At 43.2% G+C, this 21069-nt stretch overlaps 1 protein-coding gene across 2 annotated transcripts in view; it reads left to right on the top strand.

Annotated features, from left to right (window-relative positions):
• SLIT3 (slit guidance ligand 3) overlaps nt 1-21069 on the top strand; it is a 1020157-nt gene that overhangs the window by 712200 nt on the left and 286888 nt on the right. For both annotated transcript variants that reach the window (XM_069763866.1, XM_069763867.1), the window contains one exon: nt 9711-9782. In XM_069763866.1, coding sequence (XP_069619967.1) covers nt 9711-9782 — 72 coding nt within the window. The remainder of the gene's footprint in view (nt 1-9710; nt 9783-21069) is intronic.

The following is a 21069-nucleotide window of genomic DNA, read 5'->3' as shown; positions in this document are numbered from 1 at the left end:
TATATACACGTACAATTGCAACATGCTGTGATTTTTCACACATGTTGAATACGCCTGAGGAAAAATACAGTGATGCGAGCTGCCTCATAGAATAACACTGGTCCGAGTGCTGTGCGATTTTTCTTCTCACATAGCAATCATCCGTATTTTATGCTAGGGTGACCCCGGTCTAAGGAAGTTAATTTGCCTTGTGAGTAAAGGTACCTTCACACTAAGCGACGCTGCAGCGATACCGACAATGATGCCGATCGCTGCAGCGTCGCTGTTTGGTCGCTGGAGAGCTGTCACACAGACAGCTCTCCAGCGACCAACAATCCCGAAGTCCCCGGGTAACCAGGATAAACATCGGGTTACTAAGCGCAGGGCCGCGCTTAGTAACCCGATGTTTACCCTGGTTACCATCGTAAAAGTAAAAAAAAAAAACACTACATACTTACCTTCTGCTGTCTGTCCCCGGCGCTGTGCTTTATTGCACTGACTGTGAGCACAGCGGCTGGAAAGCACAGCGGTGACGTCACCGCTGTGCTTTACGGCTGACCGGCGCTCACAGCCAGTGCAGGAAGCAGAGTGCCGGGGACAGACAGCAGAAGGTAAGTATGTAGTGTTTGTTTTTTTTACTTTTACGATGGTAACCAGGGTAAACATCGGGTTACTGAGCGCGGCCCTGCGCTTAGTAACCCGATGTTTACCCTGGTTACCAGTGAAGACATCGCTGGATCGGTGTCACACACGCCGATTCAGCGATGTCTGCATGGAGTCCAGCGACGAAATAAAGTTCTGGACTTTCTGCAGCGACCAACGACATCACAGCAGGATCCAGATCGCTGCTGCGTGTCAAACTGAACGATATCGCTATCCAGGACGCTGCAACGTCACGGATCGCTAGCGATATCGTTGTGAAGTTGTTTAGTGTGAAGGTACCTTAAGACCACACATAGGCAGACAACTGTCAAGTCACCAAAGACAAACTAATCTCTCTTAAATTAGCAATTGCCCATGTAGACTAGACGCTGAGAATAGAAGTCTACATAACACTATTAAAGTCCTTCCTACATGAGTAACGTAGAAATTGTTTGCTGATTACAGACTTCTCTGGAGCCAGTACATCCACTGCAGCTCCTGTCTGTTTTTCTCATCTCTGCTCTCTGGTATTTGAAGCAATTTAACATTTACATGTGAGACGCCTAATGTCACATCTTGATTCTAAGGGTACCGTCACACTATAACATTTCGATCGCTACGACGGTACGATTCGTGACGTTCCAGCGATATCGTTACGATATCGCTGTGTCTGACACGCAGCAGCGATCAGGGATCCTGCTGAGAATCGTACGTCGTAGCAGATCGTTTAGAACTTTCTTTCATCGCTGGATCTCCCGCTGTCATCGCTAGATCGGTGTGTGTGACACCGATCTAGCGATGCGATCCAGCGATGCGTTCGCTTGTAACCAGGGTAAACATCGGGTAACTAAGCGCAGGACCGCGCTTAGTTACCCGATGTTTACCCTGGTTACAAGCGTTAAACTAAAAAAAAACAAACAGCACATACTTACATTCTGGTGTCCGTCAGATCCCTTGCAGTCTGCTTCCCGCACTGTGACTGCCGGCCGTAAAGTGAAAGCAGAGCACAGCGGCTGTGCTTTCACTTTCACTTTACGGCCGGCAGTCACTGAGTCTGATGGCTGACATGATTGTCTGATGGCTTGTGCTATACATAGCAGAGAATCAGCATTGCAATGTAAAGCTGAAATCATGGGCTGGCTTTCACAGGAAAATTGTAATTTCAGGCACGGGGTGACCAGCAGACCCCTGGTTGTCATGATGACCCATCATGAACACATCATTGGCAAGCTGATGGAATTGCGGAATGATACACGCCCCTGGGATTGACTCAACTGCATTTGCGGCTGTTAGAGCACATGATGAGTAACTACAAAACCAGGGATTCAAGCTTCAGGAGGCTAATTTGCATATTCCAGGTGCCTTCTGGGAGAAGCGAAGTCTCCCTAAGCTAGAAGATCGTTGGGTACAGCCGGGACCAGCTGCTTCGAAAGCATCACCAAACCAGGGATTCAAGCTTCAGGAGGCTAATTTGCATATTCCAGGTGCCTTCTGGGAGAAGCGAAGTCTCCCTAAGCTAGAAGATCGTTGGGTACAGCCGGGACCAGCTGCTTCGAATTTTTGCCTGTAGGACATTATTGCAAGAGAGCTTGGCTGAGTAGATTACACAAGAAGGAAAACACACAGCAAGTCAGCAGGATCTAGGAGCAACATGGCAGATGTGACAACCTACATGGTGAGCTGCAGCATGTGCTACATGTTCACAGATCGACCAGAAGAAGAATCCAATTTCACCTGTCAGAAGTGTAGACTAGTGGCCCTTTTAGAAGAAAAGGTGCGGGGTCTGGAAGAAAGAATAGCAACTTTGAAACTCATCAAAGAGAATGAAGACTTTCTAGACAGAACAGAAGCATCTCTACTGGTCACAGAAGGTGCAAAAAGTGTCAGAGAACCTCCAAAAGCAGATGAGTGGAAGCATGTGACCAAAAGAAGCAAGAAGACCATGGAGAAATCACCAACCACACAACTGAAGAACCGATATCAAATCTTTGTAGAGGATGAAGATGGCACACCTAAGAATGAAGCAATACCAGCAAGCAAAAAAGAAAAGGGCACACAGCAACAAGTGACAGCAAAAAGTACAGCCAAGAAGCAACGAAGAGTGGTGGTGGTGGGAGACTCACTACTGAGAGGCACAGAAGCAGCCATCTGCAGACCGGACATAACTGCAAGAGAAGTATGCTGCCTTCCAGGTGCGATGATCAAGGATGTGACCGATAGGATACCAAAGCTCTTCAGCTCCAAGGACGTCCACCCATTTCTTCTGATACATGTTGGCACCAATGACACGGCAAGGAAGGACCTACCGACAATCTGCAAGGACTTTGAAGAGTTGGGGAAGAAAGTAAAGGAACTGGATGCACAGGTAGTTTTTTCTTCTATCCTTCCAGTAGATGGGCATGGCACCAGGAGATGGAACAGGATCCTTGATGCAAACAACTGGCTAAGACGATGGTGCAGACAACAAGGATTCGGATTCCTGGACCACGGTGTGAATTACTTGTACGATGGACTCCTCGCCAGAGACGGACTACACCTCAACAAACCTGGGAAACACACATTCGCCAGAAGACTCGCTACACTCATCAGGAGGGCGTTAAACTAGAAGAAGAGGGGACGGGAAGAAAAACATTAGACTCGAACAAAGACGACCCAGGAAAACATACTCAGAAGGGAGGTAAGAACATTTCTAAAACAATCCACAGTGAGGAGATTGGAACAAAACAAAATCCTCTAAACTGCATGCTCGCAAACGCCAGAAGCCTGACAAACAAGATGGAAGAACTAGAAGCAGAAATATCTACAGGTAACTTTGACATAGTGGGAATAACCGAGACATGGTTAGATGAAAGCTATGACTGGGCAGTTAACTTACAGGGTTACAGTCTGTTTAGAAAGGATCGTAAAAATCGGAGAGGAGGAGGGGTTTGTCTCTATGTAAAGTCTTGTCTAAAGTCCACTTTAAGGGAGGATATTAGCGAAGGGAATGAGGATGTCGAGTCCATATGGGTTGAAATTCATGGAGGGAAAAATGGTAACAAAATTCTCATTGGGGTCTGTTACAAACCCCCAAATATAACAGAAACCATGGAAAGTCTACTTCTAAAGCAGATAGATGAAGCTGCAACCCATAATGAGGTCCTGGTTATGGGGGACTTTAACTACCCGGATATTAACTGGGAAACAGAAACCTGTGAAACCCATAAAGGCAACAGGTTTCTGCTAATAACCAAGAAAAATTATCTTTCACAATTGGTGCAGAATCCAACCAGAGGAGCAGCACTTTTGGACCTAATACTATCTAATAGACCTGACAGAATAACAAATCTGCAGGTGGTTGGGCATTTAGGAAATAGCGACCACAATATTGTGCAGTTTCACCTGTCTTTCACTAGGGGGACTTGTCAGGGAGTCACAAAAACATTGAACTTTAGGAAGGCAAAGTTTGAACAGCTTAGAGATGCCCTTAATCTGGTAGACTGGGACAATATCCTCAGAAATGAGAATACAGATAATAAATGGGAAATGTTTAAGAACATCCTAAATAGGCAGTGTAAGCGGTTTATACCTTGTGGGAATAAAAGGACTAGAAATAGGAAAAACCCAATGTGGCTAAACAAAGAAGTAAGGCAGGCAATTAACAGTAAAAAGAAAGCATTTGCACTACTAAAGCAGGATGGCACCACTGAAGCTCTAAAAAACTATAGGGAGAAAAATACTTTATCTAAAAAACTAATTAAAGCTGCCAAAAAGGAAACAGAGAAGCACATTGCTAAGGAGAGTAAAACTAATCCCAAACTGTTCTTCAACTATATCAATAGTAAAAGAATAAAAACTGAAAATGTAGGCCCCTTAAAAAATAGTGAGGAAAGAATGGTTGTAGATGACGAGGAAAAAGCTAACATATTAAACACCTTCTTCTCCACGGTATTCACGGTGGAAAATGAAATGCTAGGTGAAATCCCAAGAAACAATGAAAACCCTATATTAAGAGTCACCAATCTAACCCAAGAAGAGGTGCGAAACCGGCTAAATAAGATTAAAATAGATAAATCTCCAGGTCCGGATGGCATACACCCACGAGTACTAAGAGAACTAAGTAATGTAATAGATAAACCATTATTTCTTATTTTTAGTGACTCTATAGCGACAGGGTCTGTTCCGCAGGACTGGCGCATAGCAAATGTGGTGCCAATATTCAAAAAGGGCTCTAAAAGTGAACCTGGAAATTATAGGCCAGTAAGTCTAACCTCTATTGTTGGTAAAATATTTGAAGGGTTTCTGAGGGATGTTATTCTGGATTATCTCAATGAGAATAACTGTTTAACTCCATATCAGCATGGGTTTATGAGAAATCGCTCCTGTCAAACCAATCTAATCAGTTTTTATGAAGAGGTAAGCTATAGACTGGACCACGGTGAGTCATTGGACGTGGTATATCTCGATTTTTCCAAAGCGTTTGATACCGTGCCGCACAAGAGGTTGGTACACAAAATGAGAATGCTTGGTCTGGGGGAAAATGTGTGTAAATGGGTTAGTAACTGGCTTAGTGATAGAAAGCAGAGGGTGGTTATAAATGGTATAGTCTCTAACTGGGTCGCTGTGACCAGTGGGGTACCGCAGGGGTCAGTATTGGGACCTGTTCTCTTCAACATATTCATTAATGATCTGGTAGAAGGTTTACACAGTAAAATATCGATATTTGCAGATGATACAAAACTATGTAAAGCAGTTAATACAAGAGAAGATAGTATTCTGCTACAGATGGATCTGGATAAGTTGGAAACTTGGGCTGAAAGGTGGCAGATGAGGTTTAACAATGATAAATATAAGGTTATACACATGGGAAGAGGGAATCAATATCACCATTACACACTGAACGGGAAACCACTGGGTAAATCTGACAGGGAGAAGGACTTGGGGATCCTAGTTAATGATAAACTTACCTGGAGCAGCCAGTGCCAGGCAGCAGCTGCCAAGGCAAACAGGATCATGGGGTGCATTAAAAGAGGTCTGGATACACATGATGAGAGCATTATACTGCCTCTGTACAAATCCCTAGTTAGACCGCACATGGAGTACTGTGTCCAGTTTTGGGCACCGGTGCTCAGGAAGGATATAATGGAACTAGAGAGAGTACAAAGGAGGGCAACAAAATTAATAAAGGGGATGGGAGAACTACAATACCCAGATAGATTAGCGAAATTAGGATTATTTAGTCTAGAAAAAAGACGACTGAGGGGCGATCTAATAACCATGTATAAGTATATAAGGGGACAATACAAATATCTCGCTGAGGATCTGTTTATACCAAGGAAGGTGACGGGCACAAGGGGGCATTCTTTGCGTCTGGAGGAGAGAAGGTTTTTCCACCAACATAGAAGAGGATTCTTTACTGTTAGGGCAGTGAGAATCTGGAATTGCTTGCCTGAGGAGGTGGTGATGGCGAACTCAGTCGAGGGGTTCAAGAGAGGCCTGGATGTCTTCCTGGAGCAGAACAATATTGTATCATACAATTATTAGGTTCTGTAGAAGGACGTAGATCTGGGGATTTATTATGATGGAATATAGGCTGAACTGGATGGACAAATGTCTTTTTTTGGCCTTACTAACTATGTTACTATGTTACTATGTTACATTAGCTGTCATGTGCCGAGAAAGATGTGGGTTCAGCTTCTGAGACTGCAACAAAGTCAGGGAGCAAGCATATGATGTACCAGTTTGTGATTTGTTGGTAAGGGGTTAAAGGGAACCTGTCATGTCCTATAACCCTATTAAGCTGCAGAGCTGGCTGTCAGTCAGTGCCGGGATGTGAGTAAACCAATGTTCTTAATGCTGTCAGCAATTACTGTAACCGGTAATCCTGCATGACTGAAAGCTGGCGGCTACTGGGGGAAATAAAGCTCATTTTTACCTGTGTACTGCCCTTACAGTACAGTGATTGCACACCTATATAATGCAGTCAACCCGAATATTAACCCCATATCCGAAGGTTAATAGCGTTACATGACAGTTTCCCTTTAAGTGTATGTTCATATACAGTTTTTATTTTTAAATTCTCGCAGAAAAATCTGTTGTGACTGTGGCAAAATACATGATTTTGGGGTGTTTTTGTTTGCTACTTTTATTTCATTTCAGTTGTAAATTTGTAGTGTTTCCCACTCCGAAAATGGATCAGAAATTAAAATGACACTTCTCCTCTTAAATTAAACAACAGGATTGTTCATTGTCAGACTCTTTTCCATTTTCAAATAAATGGGAATCTTATTGCAAGAGGATTGGAAACATTTTTCTGGCTGAAGAGACTTTGCATGGACATCCCCTCAGATTTCTCCTTTCTTTCCTATGTGCTTAATTAGGCTTTAGATCTCGTCTTTGATGGCTTGATAAATGCAGCAACAAACTGCAAATAGGTTTAGACAAATTTTTAGCTCAGGGTTGTTTCCCCTAGGAAAATACATGTTTTATAAACTGATGAATGATATAGAAGATTTCTTTTCTCTTTGGGGTTTTGAAAACATCTGGTTTTAATATCTGGGAATGGATCGAAAGAGAAGATCAAAATCAGTTTTACTGAACACAGTGTCAAGCACACAAGAGCACTACTCTCTCCGGTGACTCTTCTCATATTATGCAGGGGGTTGGAGAAGCTGCTTCTTACTCACTGGAAGTAATTTTATGTGAGGTGACAATCTGAAATATGTGAATAAGGGTCAGCTTCAATAATAGGCATAGCAAGGATGAAAGCTGAACGGAGACATACTGGCCGATAACTGCTTTACCGAAAAGATCATCATTTAGATGTAATTCTGCTTTGAACTATATTACAGACAATGTTATGAAATATATTATCATTGCCGCTAATAACTATAGTTATAAATTAACTAGCAAAAAAAATTGAAAATAATTCACAAATAAAATTAAATTGTGCTTTTAAACACTGCTTTAAAGGGGTCTTATGGTTTCAGAAAACCCCTGTCGTTCTTTCACATCAATATTATTATCCATTTTTATAGCACCATTTATTCCATGGCGCTTTACATGTGAAAAAAGGGGCATACATAGACAATTAAAATAAACATGAGCAATACAAGACACACAAGTACAGAAGGAAAGAGGACCCTGACCACGAGGGCTCACAGTCAACGGGCATTTATTTATTTTATATTACCCTTCGGGACTGATCTGATCGCTTATTCTATATACTGCAGTACTGTCATTTAGCACTATATTGAAATAATCACGGCCTCCTATGAAGACGTCATGGCAGGCATGGCACCTTCACCAGGCTTCCAGATGCCATGGGAAGCCATCTATGCCTTGTGATTTTGTCAGGGAAAATGATACTTCTTCAGACCGCGACACTTAAACCCTGCTGTCAGAGATTGGGAAAGGTACGGTATTTAAGGACTTAACAGCATTGGCCAGCATTCAGATCTGCTCACTGCTGTTTGAAGCCAGGTATGGTGCTGGCTCACCTCCTGAGCCAGAGTCATACACCGGAATCTGACAATGGATGTCCCAGTGAGGTGAGAAAAAAAGTACTGACTGTACAAATATGATCAATAGCTGTGTATAATAAAGAGCCTTTTAACTACTTGTAAACCTTAGACTTCCAGGTACGTCTAAGGTTGGCTTTCCCTGCTTGATGCAGGCTCCAGCAATGAGCTCACAACTTTTCTGGCACATGCCAGCTGGTTTCATTAGATGTTAAATTAAAAAATCTCTGACAGCGTCATTTAACATGCTCACGCCTGAAGCGCGTCACTAATCCCGCTCATCGCCGCCCGTGTCACATGACCACGGGTCGCCAATGGGTTGGCATGACAACCCAGAGACTGCAGGAGACCCCTGTGGTTGTCTTTGCCAGATAGGAATGAGCGCTGCCCAGTGGTCGGCACTTAAAGCAAGAGATCATTTCTGCTACACAGAGCAGGGCTGAAGCCGTGTTGTGTTTAGCACCAGCAGTCTGATTATGGCAGCTTCTAGTATCCCGTGGAGGCTATTAAAGCAAGTGTAAAGTAAAAAACTTTTAAAAATATTAAAACAAAATATATAAAAAGTTATAGAAGTTCAAATCACCCCCCCTTCGCCCCATTCAAAATAAAGCAATAATAAAAAAATACACATATGTGGTATTGCTGCATTTAGAATCACCTGATCTATCAATCTTTAGAATTAATCCAATCGGTAAATGGTGTAACGAGAAAAAGTTGCCGCAACATTGCATTAAAATGCAATAACGGGTGATGAAAACTTCATATCTACACCAAAACGGTATCAATAAAAACATCAGCTTGGCGCAAAAAAATAAGCCCTGAGCCAGCCCCAGATCACCAAAAATGGAGACACTACCGATCTCAGAAAATGGCAGTTTTTAATTTATTTATTTATTTATTTTTTAGAAACTTTGGTTTTTTTTCCCCACTTTAAAAAAAACCTAGACATGTTTGGTGTTTATGAACTCATAATGACCCAGAGAATCGTAATGTCAGGTCAGTTTTAGCATTTATTTAAAAAAACAGCAAAACAAACGACAATTGTGGAATAGCACTTTTTTTTGCCATTTCACCGCACTTGGAATGTTATTCCCGTTTTCCAGTACTCTATGTTAAAACTGATCGTGTCGTTGAAAAGTACAACTCGTCCCGCAAAAAAACAAGCCTTCACATGGCTATAATGAAATAAAATAAAAAGTTTAAGGCTCTGGGAAGAACGGGAGCAAAAACAAAAACGAAAAAGCCAGGGTAGTGAAGGGGTGAATATTGCTGCAATTGTCACATCGGGGTCTGCAGATTGGTGTATTTTATGGCTTATGCTGCATTAGGTATACATTCAGGCTATGTAAAGCCGTAGGATTAGTTGCCTTGTTTAAACGGTATGCATGGCAGAAGACTGAGCATGAATCCTAAGATTTCATTTAACTTGACTCAGATTGAGTTTGCTTAGATTGCTTGTTAAATGAAAGGTTGCTTGTCACACCATGAAGCTCCCTTCTTAAAAAATCAATAGAAATTTGAATACTGAAGTGAGGAAAATAATAAATGGAAAACATAGTGTGTGTAACACTTGTGTGCTTTATTTTACAGAGTGCTGTATGGAAATAAGATCACAGAAATCCCCAAAGGACTTTTTGATGGCCTTGTATCTCTTCAGTTGTTGTGAGTGTTATGATTATATTTCATTTGATGTAGTTTTACTCTTCTACAGCAGTAGGTTTGTAGAATTGATAGCCATATAAACCTAAAACTAAAGAAGAAAACTATTGATCTCATCTAGTAGCGAATTTAATTTTTCAATGCTGAAATAATAAATCTCCAACACATTTTAGCGGCCACACGATTTAGAAGACTTTTTACCAGTGGGGGGAAATTCTTAGATTCTTTAAGTCATCTCATACTGAATGCATCTAGAATTACCATAGAGAAAAGAAGACCACAGTTTACATATACTGTACATTTGGTGGAAAAAATTCTCTATTGGTGTTAAACAGAATAAGCTTTGCATTTACAAAAGAATGCCTTTTTTTTCCATCTTGTCTTTAGCACATCAATTGGGTATGGCGTTCGTAGGCACATAAAAGATAAAATGGCAATATGTATGCGTGTAATAGAAAAATGCTGCAGAGACGGCATTATTTATGTCTACATAAACACTTTTATGGGACCGATGTTCTGTTTAATGAACAACTATTCTATCTGAAAATGACGGATATTATGTCACACCGTGTGAGATCTCATTTCCTGATTACAAAATGTTACCTGCATTAGTCATTGACAAGGTCAAAGAGTTGTGATTGAATTGAGTAATGAAATGGATCTCTTAACCCCTTAGTGACAGAGCCAATTTGGTACTTAATGACCAGGCCAATTTTTGCAATGCTGACCACTGTCACTTTATGAGGTTATAACTCTGGAACGCTTCAACGGATCCCGCTGATTCTGAGATTGTTTTTTCGTGACATATTGTACTTCATGTTAGTGGTAACATTTCTTCGATATTACTTGCGATTATTTATGAAAAAACGGAAATATGGCGAAAATTTTTAAAATTTTGCAATTTTCAAACTTTGTATTTTTATGCCCTTAAATCAGAGAGATATGTCACGAAAAATAGTTAATAAATAACATTTCCCACATGTCTACTTTACATCAGCACAATTTTGGAAACAAAATTTTTTTTTGTTAGGGAGTTATAAGGGTTAAAAGTTGACCAGCAATTTCTCATTTTTACAACACCATTTTTTTTTAGGGACCACATCACATTTGAAGTCATTTTGAGGGGTCTATATGATAGAAAATAATGAAGTGTGACACCATTCTAAAAACTACACCCCTCAAGGTTCTCAAAACCACATTCAAGAAGTTTATTAACCCTTTACGTGCTTCACAGGAACTGAAACAATGTGGAAGGAAAAAATGAACATTTAACTTTTTTTTGCAAACATCTTAATTCAGAACCATTTTTTTTATTTTCACAAGTGTAAAAACAGAAATGTAACCATAAATTTTGTTATGCAATTTCTACTGAATACGCCAATACCCCATATGTGGGGGTAAACCACTGTTAGGGCGCACCGCAGAACTTAGAAGTGAAGGAGCGCCGTTTGACTTTTTCAATGCAGAATTGGCTGGAATTGAGATCGGACGCCATGTCACGTTTAGAGAGTCCCTGATGTGCCTAAACAGTGGAAACTCCCCACAAGTGACACCATTTTGGAAACTAGACCCCTTATGGAACTTATCTAGATGTGTGGTGAGCACTTTGAACCCCCAAGTGCTTCACAGAAGTTTATAACGTAGAGCCGTGAAAATAAAAAATCGCTTTTGTTTACACAAAAATGATCTTTTCGCCCACAAATTCTTATTTTCACAAGGGTAACAGGAGAAATTAGACCACAAAAGTTGTTGTGCGATTTCTCCTGAATACGTCGATACCCCATATGTGAGGGTACACCACTGTTTGGGCGCACCGCAGAGCTTGGAAGTGAAGGAGCGCCGTTTTACTTTTTCAATGTAGAATTGGCTGGAATTGAGATTGGACGCCATGTCGCGTTTGGAGAGCCCCTGATGTGCCTAAACAGTGGAAACCCCCCACAAGTGACACCATTTTGGAAACTAGACCCCTTAAGGAACTTATCTAGATGTGTGGCGAGCACTTTGAACCCCCATGTGCTTCACAGAAGTTTATAACGTAGAGCCGTGAAAAAAAAAATTGCATTTTTTCTACAAAAATGATCTTTTTGCCCACAAATTTTTATTTTCACAAGGGTAACAGGAGAAATTAGACAACTAAAGTTGTTGTGCAATTTCTCCTGAGCACGTCGATACCCAATATGTGGGGGTAAACCACTGTTTGGGCGCACCGCAGAGCTTGGAAGAGAAAGAGTGCCGTTTTACTTTTTCAATGTAGAATTGGCTGGAATTGAGATCGGACGCCATGTTGCGTTTGGAGAGCCCCTGATGTGCCTAAACAGTAGAAATCCCCCACAAGTGACCCCATTTTGGAAACTAGACCCCCCATGGAACTTATCTAGATGTGTGGTGAGAACCTTGAATGCCCAAGTGCTTCACAGAAGTTTATAATGCAGAGCCGTGAAAATAAAGAAAAAATTTTTTTCCACAAAAAAGATTTTTTAGCCCCCAAGTTTTTATTTTCACAAGGGTAACAAGAGAAATTGGACCCCAAAAGTTGTTGTCCAATTTGTCCTGAGTATGCTGGTACCCCATATGTGGGGGTAAACCACTGTTTGGGCGCACGGCAGAGCTCGGAAGGAAGGAGCGCCGTTTTGGAATGCAGACTTTGATAGAATGGTCTGCGGGTATTATGTTGCGTTTGCAGAGCCCCTGATGTACCTAACCAGTAGAAACCCTCCACAAGTGACCCCATTTTGGAAACTAGACCCCCCAAGGAACTTATCTAGATGTGTGGTGAGAACTTTGAATGCCCAAGTGCTTCACAGAAGTTTAGAATGCAGAGTCGTGAAAATAAAAAATATTTTTTTTTCCACAAAAAAGATATTGTAGCCCCCAAGTTTTTATTTTCACAAGGGTAACAGGAGAAATTGGACTGCAATAGTTGTTGTCCAATTTATCCCAAGTACGCTCATGCGCCATATGTGGGGGTAAACCACTGTTTGGGCGCACGGCAGAGCTCAGAAGGGAAGGAGCGCCTTTTTGGAATGCAGACTTTGATAGAATGGTCTGTGGGCATTATGTTGCGATTGCAGAGCCCCTGATGTACCTAAACTGTAGTAACCCCCCACAAGTGACCCCATTTTGGAAACTAGACCCCCCAAGGAACTTATCTAGATGTGTGGGGAGAACTTTGAATGCCCAAGTGCTTCACAGAAGTTTAGAATGCAGAGTCGTGAAAATAAAAAATATTTTTTTTTTCACAAAAAAGATATTGTAGCCCCCAAGTTTTTATTTTCACCAGGGTAACAAGAGAAATTGGACCCCAGAAGTTGTTGTCCAATTTATCCCGAGTACGCTGATGCCCCATATGTGGGGGTAACCCACTGTTTGGGCGCACGGCAGAGCTCAGAAGGGAGGGAGCACCATTTGACTTTTTGAGCGCAAAATTGGCTGTCGTGTTTGGAGACCCCCTGATGTACCTAAACAGTGGAAACCCCCCAATTCTAGCTCCAACCCTAACCCCAACACACCCCTAATCCTAATCCCAACCTGATCCATAATCCTAATCACTAACCCTAACCATAATCACAACCCTTACCCCAAAACAACCCTAATGTCAACCCTAAGCATAACCCTAATCAAAACCCTAAATCCAACACACCCCTAATCCTAATCTCAACCCTAACCTCAAACCTAACCCTAATCCCAATACACCCCTAATCACAACCCTAACCTTAACCCTAATCCCAAACCTAACCCTAATCCCAAGCGTAACCCTAATGCCAACCCTAACCCTAATACCAACCCTAATCCAAACCCTAACCCTAATCCCAGCTCTAACCCTAACTTTAGCCCCAACCCTAGCCCTAACTTTAGCCCCAACCCTAACCCTAGCCCTAAGGCTACTTTCACACTTGCGTCGTTTGGCATTCCATCGCAATCTGTCGTTTTGGACAAGAAACGGATCCTGCAAATGTGCCCGCAGGATGCGTTTTTTGCCCATAGACTTGTATTGCCGACGGATCGTGACGGATGGCCACACGTTGCGTCCGTCGTACACTGGATCAGTTGTGTTTTGGCGGAGCGTCGGCACAAAAAAACGTTCAATGAAACGTTTTTTTGTACGTCGCATCCGCCATTTCTGACCGCGCATGCGTGGCCGTAACTCCGCCCCCTCCTCCCCAGGACATAGATTGGGCAGTGGATGCGTTGAAAAACTACAGCTGCTGCCCACGTTGTGCACAATTTTCACAACGTGCGTCGGTATGTCGGGCCGACGCATTGCGACGGCCCCGTACCGACGTAAGTGTGAAAGAAGCCTAACCCTAAATTTAGCCCCAACCCTAACCCTAAATTTAGCCCCAACCCTAACCCTAAATTTAGCCCCAACCCTAGCCCTAACCCTACCCCTACCCCTAACCCTACCCCTAACCCTACCCCTACCCCTAACCCTAACCCTACCCCTACCCCTAACCCTAACCCTACCCCTAACCCTACCCCTAACCCTACCCCTAACCCTACCCCTAACCCTAATTTTAGCCCCAACTGCTGTTCTCCTGCCGGCCGGCAGATGGAGACAGATGGCGGGCGCACTGGGCATGCGCCCGCCATTTTCTTCTGCCGGCGGCCAGGAGGAGCAGCAAGAGGATCCAGGGACCTAGGTGAGTATGCTAGGGTCCCCGAATTCCCCTATTTCTCTGTCCTCTGATGTGCGATCACATCAGAGGACAGAGAATTACACTTTACTTTTTTTTTTTTTTTTGCGGTCGCCGGTAAACAGTTAATTACCGGCGATCGCAAAACAGGGGTCGGTAATACCGACCCCGATCATGCTCTTTGGGGTCTCGGCTACCCCCGGCAGCTGAGACCCCAAAGATTCTCCCGGTGCCGGCCGGCGCACTGCGCATGCGCCCGCCATTTTGAAGATGGCGGCGCCCACCGGGAGACACAAGGAGCATCGGGGGAGCTAGGTGAGTATCGGGGGGCCACCTGGGACCCCTTTTCTCTGTCCTCCGATGTGCGATCACATCGGAGGACAGAGAAATTAAAAAGAGATCGCGTTTTTTTTTTTGCGATCGCCGGTAAACGGTTAATTACCGGCGATCGCAAATGTGGGGTGGGTTAAAAACCCCCCGAATCATGTTCTCTGGGGTCTCGGCTACCCCCGGCAGCCGAGACCCCGGAGAAAATCGGCCTCTGGGGGGCGCTATTGACTTTTTCCACAGCGCCGTTAATTAACGGCGCTGTGGTTTAAGTACCCTTAGCGGCCGCCGTTAAAAGGCATATCGGCGGTCGCTAAGGGGTTAATGTGTGTATTGACATATAATTATGTTTACAAATGTGAATGCTCAATGTTACATAGTTACATAGTTATTAAGGTTGAAGGAAGACTATAAGTCCATCTAGTTCAACCCATAGCCTAACCTAACATGCCCTAACGTGTTTCTTTCCTTTCCATAGAGTGGGTGAAATAAGTCTTGATCACGTCACCCGTTTTCTAAGTAAATGTATTTCTAAATGTGCTCTTGACATGAAATTTTCACCAGATGTCGGTAACAACTAGTGTTGAGCGATACCGTCCGATACTTGAAAGTATCGGTATCGGATAGTATCGGACGATACCCTAAAAGTATCGGATATTGCCGATACCGATATCCGATACCAATACAAGTCAATGGGACACCAAGTATCGGAAGGTATCCTGATGGTTCCCAGGGTCTGAAGGAGAGGAAACTCTCCTTCAGGCCCTGGGATCCATATTAATGTGTAAAATAAAGAATTAAAATAAAAAATATTGATATATTCACCTCTCCGGCGGCCCCTGGACATCACCGCGGGTAACCAGCAGGCTTCTTTGTTTAAAATGAGCGCGTTTAGGACCTGCAGAATGACGTCGCAGCTTCTGATTGGTCGCGTGCCGCCCATGTGACCGCCACGCGACCAATCAGAAGCCGCGACGTCATTCCTCAGGTCCTAAATTCCTAGAATGAGGAGTTTAGTGCCTGAGAATGACGTCGCGGGTTCTGATTGGTCCCGTGCCGCCCATGTGACCGCCACGCGACCAATCAGAAGCCGCGACGTCATTTTCAGGCACTAAACTTCTCATTCTAGGAATTTAGGACCTGAGGAATGACGTCGCGGCTTCTGATTGGTCGCGTGGCGGTCACATGGGCGGCACGCGACCAATCAGAAGCCGCGACGTCATTCCGCAGGTCCTAAACGCGCTCATTTTAAACAAAGAAGCCTGCCGGTTACCCGCGGTGATGTCCAGGGGCCGCCGGAGAGGTGAATATATCAATATTTTTTATTTTAATTCTTTATTTTACACCTCACTATGGATCCGATACCGATACCCGATACCACAAATGTATCGGATCTCGGTATCGGAATTCCGATACCGCAAGTATCGGCCGATTCCCGATACTTGCGGTATCGGAATGCTCAACACTAGTAACAACCCATCCAATCCACACATGCAAAGAAATCAAACCATGGATGTCCATAAATTAAGTTGTGTAATAATGAGAAATTATTCAGTGAAAACGTATTGGGCACGCTTACTGAAATTTATTTAATACTTCATAGAAAAGCCTTTGTTGGCAATGACCGCTTCAAGACGTAAGGGGAAACTAGTTGCATGCATTGCTCAGGTGTAATTTTGGCCCATCCTTCCACTCAAACATTCTTCAAATCCTGAAGGTCCCGTGGACTCCTTCTATGAAATCTAAGCTTTAGTTCCTTCCATAAATTTTTTGTTGAATTCAGGTCAGGTGATTGGCTGGGCAATTTCTAGCAATTTAATTTTCTTTCTCTGAAACCAACTGAGAGTTTCTTGGGTTGTATATTTGGGATCAGTGTCTTTGTGAAATGTCCACCCTCATTTCATCTTCATCATGCTGGTAGATAGTAGCATATTTTTTTTTTATCACGAATATCTCTAAACGTGTCCATTCATCCGTCTTTCAATCCTATGAAGTTTGCCAACATCATATGCTGAAAAACGGCCCCATACCATGATGTTCCCACCTCCAAACTTCACTGTTGGTGTAGTGTTTTGTTGGTGATATGCAGTGCTTTTTGCCCTCCAAACATGGTGTGTATTATGGCATCCCAAGAGTTTAATTTTGGTCTAATCTTACCAGACTTTATTCTCCCAGTATTTCACAGGCTTGTCTAAGTGTTGTTGAGCAAACTTTAAACACTCTTGAACATGCTTTTTATTCAGCACTCGTGCATACAGGCCATGGAGGTTAAGTGCATTACATACAGTTTTTTTTATTGTACCTGTTGATTCCAAATATTTCTGTGGTCCTTGGCTCTTGTACAACTTTTTTGATAATTATTTTCACTCCTACGTCTGAAATCTTGCAGGGAGCACCTGGTCATGGCTAGTTTATGGTGAAACAATGTTCTTTCCCCTTCAGGATTATGGTCCCAACAGTGCATATTGGAACTTTCAGTAACTTAATGTTTTTTCTGTAAGCAATGCCATCAGTATGTTTTGCAACAATAAAATTGCAAAGGTCTTGAGACTACTCACTGGTTTTACTCATCATGAGATGTTTCTTGATTGGCACTTTGGTAATGAGACACCTTTTTTAGGCCATCAGTTGAACCAGCTGATATTATTTTTCACTAAGTGACAGGGTTGCTTTCTAATTACTGATAGATTTCAGCTGGTGTCATGGCATTCCATGGCTTTTTGCACTTCTCTTTTTTCATTTATTCAAACTTCGACCTGAGACATTTCTCATTATTACATATAACTTAATTTATGGACATCTATGGTTTGCTTTCTTTGCCTGTGTGGATTGAAATTTCATGTCAAAAGTACCTATAGAAATATGTTAACTTAGAAAATCGACAAAGTGTTCAATTTTTATTTCAGCCACTGTATATAAAACAGGTAATATTAACAGCTTGTATGCACTATTGATATAAAAATTATTCATGGAATAACCATTTAAAATCTTGATACATAGTCCTAAGAAATAGTAAGTACACACTCTTGCTATGATTTTACGTATTAGGGCATAAACAAAAATCTGTCTCTTACTACAAGGTTTTAAAATTACCGTATATACTCGAGTATAAGCCGAGATTTTCAGCCCAAAATTTTGGGCTGAAAGTGCCCCTCTCGGCTTATACTCGAGTCAAGGTGGGTGGCAGGGTCGGCGGGTGAGGGGGTGAGGGCGATGAGGTATACTTACCTAGTCCCAGCGATCCTCGCGCTGTCCCTGCCGTCCCACGGTCTTCTGTGCTGCAGTGTCTTCCCCTCTTCAGCAGTCACGTGGGACCGCTCATTACAGAAATGAATAAGCGGCTCCACCTCCCATAGCCGCCTATTCATTCCTCTAATCAGCTGTGCCGGTGACCGCTGATAGAGAAAGAAGCTGCGGCACCGAAGACCAGCCAGAGGGACAGCGCGAGGATCGCCAGTTCTAGGTAAGTATAGCATATTCACCTGTCCTCGTTCCAGCCGCCGAGTGTCGCTCCATCTTCCCGGCCGGCGCCTCCATCTTCCCGGCGTCTGCGCTCTGACTGTTCAGGCAGAGGGCGCGATGACGCATGTAGTGTGCGCGGCGCCCTCTGCCTGATCAGTCAGAGCAGAGACGCCGGGAAGATGGAGGCGCCGGAACGAGACGCCGGGAGCTGCAATCAAGGGAGGTGAGTATGTGTTTTTTTTTTTTATTGCAGCAGCAGCAGCGGCGGCGGCAGAGATTTATGTGGAGCATCTATGGGGCACAGTGAACGGTGCAGAGCACCGTATATGGCACAGCTATGGGGCACAGTGAACGGTGCGGAGCACCGTATATGGTACATCTATGGGGCACAGTGAACGGTGCAGGGCACCGTATATGGCACATCTATGGGGCACAGTGAACGGTGCAGAGCACCGTATATGGCACATCTATGGGGCATAGTGAACGGTGCAGAGCACCGTATATGGCACATCTATGGGGCACAGTGAACGGTGCAGGGCACCATATATGGCACATCTATGGGGCACAGTGAACGGTGCAGAGCACCGTATATGGCACATCTATGGGACACAGTGAACGGTGCAGAGCACCGTATATGGCACATCTATGGGGCACAGTGAACGGTGCAGGGCACCATATATGGCACATCTATGGGGCACAGTGAACGGTGCAGGGCACCGTATATGGCACATCTATGGGGCACAGTGAACGGTGCAGAGCACCGTATATGGCACATCTATGGGGCACAGTGAACGGTGCAGAGCACCGTATATGGCACATCTATGGGGCACAGTGAACGGTGCGGAGCACCGTATATGGCACATCTATGGGGCACAGTGAACGGTGCAGAGCACCGTATATGGCACATCTATGGGGCACAGTGAACGGTGCAGAGCACCGTATATGGCACATCTATGGGGCACAGTGAACGGTGCAGAGCACCGTATATGGCACATCTATGGGGCACAGTGAACGGTGCAGAGCACCGTATATGGCACATCTATGGGGCACAGTGAACGGTGCAGAGCACCGTATATGGCACATCTATGGGGCACAATGAACGGTGCAGAGCACCGTATATGGCACAGCTATGGGGAAATATGAACGGTGCAGAGCACTGTATGGCACAGCTATGGGGAAATAATGATCTATTTTTATTTTTGAAATTCACCGGTAAATGCTGCATTTCCACCCTAGGCTTATACTCGAGTCAATAAGTTTTCCCAGTTTTTTGTGGCAAAATTAGGGGGGTCGGCTTATACTCGGGTCGGCTTATACTCGAGTATATACGGTAGGTTAAAACAACCTGAAAAGAACAAAAACAATTGACAGGTTACAGTGTCATTATTTACCCAAAACTAGGTCAAAATACAGAGGCAATATCTGAAAATTAAGTACACCTTATGAATCAATTGATTTTAGAACCACATTTAGCAGCAATGAAATAATCATTTTCGATATTACATTATCACTCACATTGTTCTAGAACACACATGTGAAACTGTGGCTTGCAGGTCGAATCTGACCTTCATGGGGAGTGTATTTGGCCCTCGACACATGCATGGTCCCCCACTCAGCATCACACTTTCAACTGTATCAGCATCCTGGATGCAAATACAGTTAAAAGCAATAATGAAAGAGGGAGCCTTCAGATGATGCTCCCGCCGGCATCATTCTCCTTCTGCGTCTGACGTCTCAGTGCAGTGGATGTGATGACATCACTACAATGCGCCCACTGTGCCAAGCAGTGCAGCGATTCAGAGCTTTTGCTGCCGAGACCAGAGTGAAGTATCCACAATCAGTGATGGTATAAGGAGCCATTTTGTCTGCTGGTGTAGGTCCACTGTGTTGAATCAATGACATACCAGGAAATTTTAGAGCACTTCATGATTCCCTCTGCTGACAAGCTTTTTGGAGATGGAAATGTAATTCTCCATCAGGACTTGGCACCTGTCCATACTGCCAAAAGTACCAACACCTGGTTTAAAAACAATGGTATCACTGTGCTTGATTGGCCAGAAAACTCATCTGACCTTAACCCCCATAGAGAATCTATGGGGAATTGTCAAGAGGAAGATGCTCTCATCAACAGACTCAACAATGCAGACTAGCTGAAGGCTGCTATCAAAGCAACCTGGGCTTCCATAACACCCCAACAGTGTCACAGACTGACTGCCTCCATGCCACACCGCATTGATGCAGTAATTGATGCAAAGGAAGCCCAGCCTAAGTATTGAGTGCCTATACTGAACATTCATTTCAGTAGGCCAACATTTCGGATGTTAAAATCATTTTTTCCAGCTGGTGTGATAAAGTATTCTAATTTACTGAGATAAAGACTTTTGGGTTTTCATTGGCTGTAAGCCATAATCATCCACATTAACAGAAATAAACACTTGAAATACAGCACTCTATTTGTAATGACTATCTATCACTATCTATCACTTTTTGTATTGAAGAACTGAAATAAATTAACTTTTTGATGATATTCTAATTTTGTGAGATGCACCTGTACATACTTCTTATCAGTTGACTTAACATGTTTCCATAAAACCGATCCACATATCAATATACAGTTATGGCTTAAAGTGTTTGCACCCTCTGTATTTTTCTAGAAAATTAAGTATTTTTCCCAAAAAAATTAAGGCAATTACACTTGTTTTGCTATACACATGTATATTTCCTTTGTATGTATTGGAACAACACAAAAAAACACAAAAATTGTTGGCACCCTTAGCTTTATATTTGATTGCACACCCTTTAGAATAAATGACTGCAATTAATCATTTCCCATATCCATCAACACGATTCTTATACCTCTCAACTGG

The sequence above is a fragment of the Ranitomeya imitator genome, chromosome 4, assembly GCF_032444005.1.
Source record: "Ranitomeya imitator isolate aRanImi1 chromosome 4, aRanImi1.pri, whole genome shotgun sequence".
Classification (NCBI taxonomy): Eukaryota; Metazoa; Chordata; class Amphibia; order Anura; family Dendrobatidae; genus Ranitomeya; species Ranitomeya imitator.
This window is presented reverse-complemented; position numbering and strand designations above follow the sequence as displayed.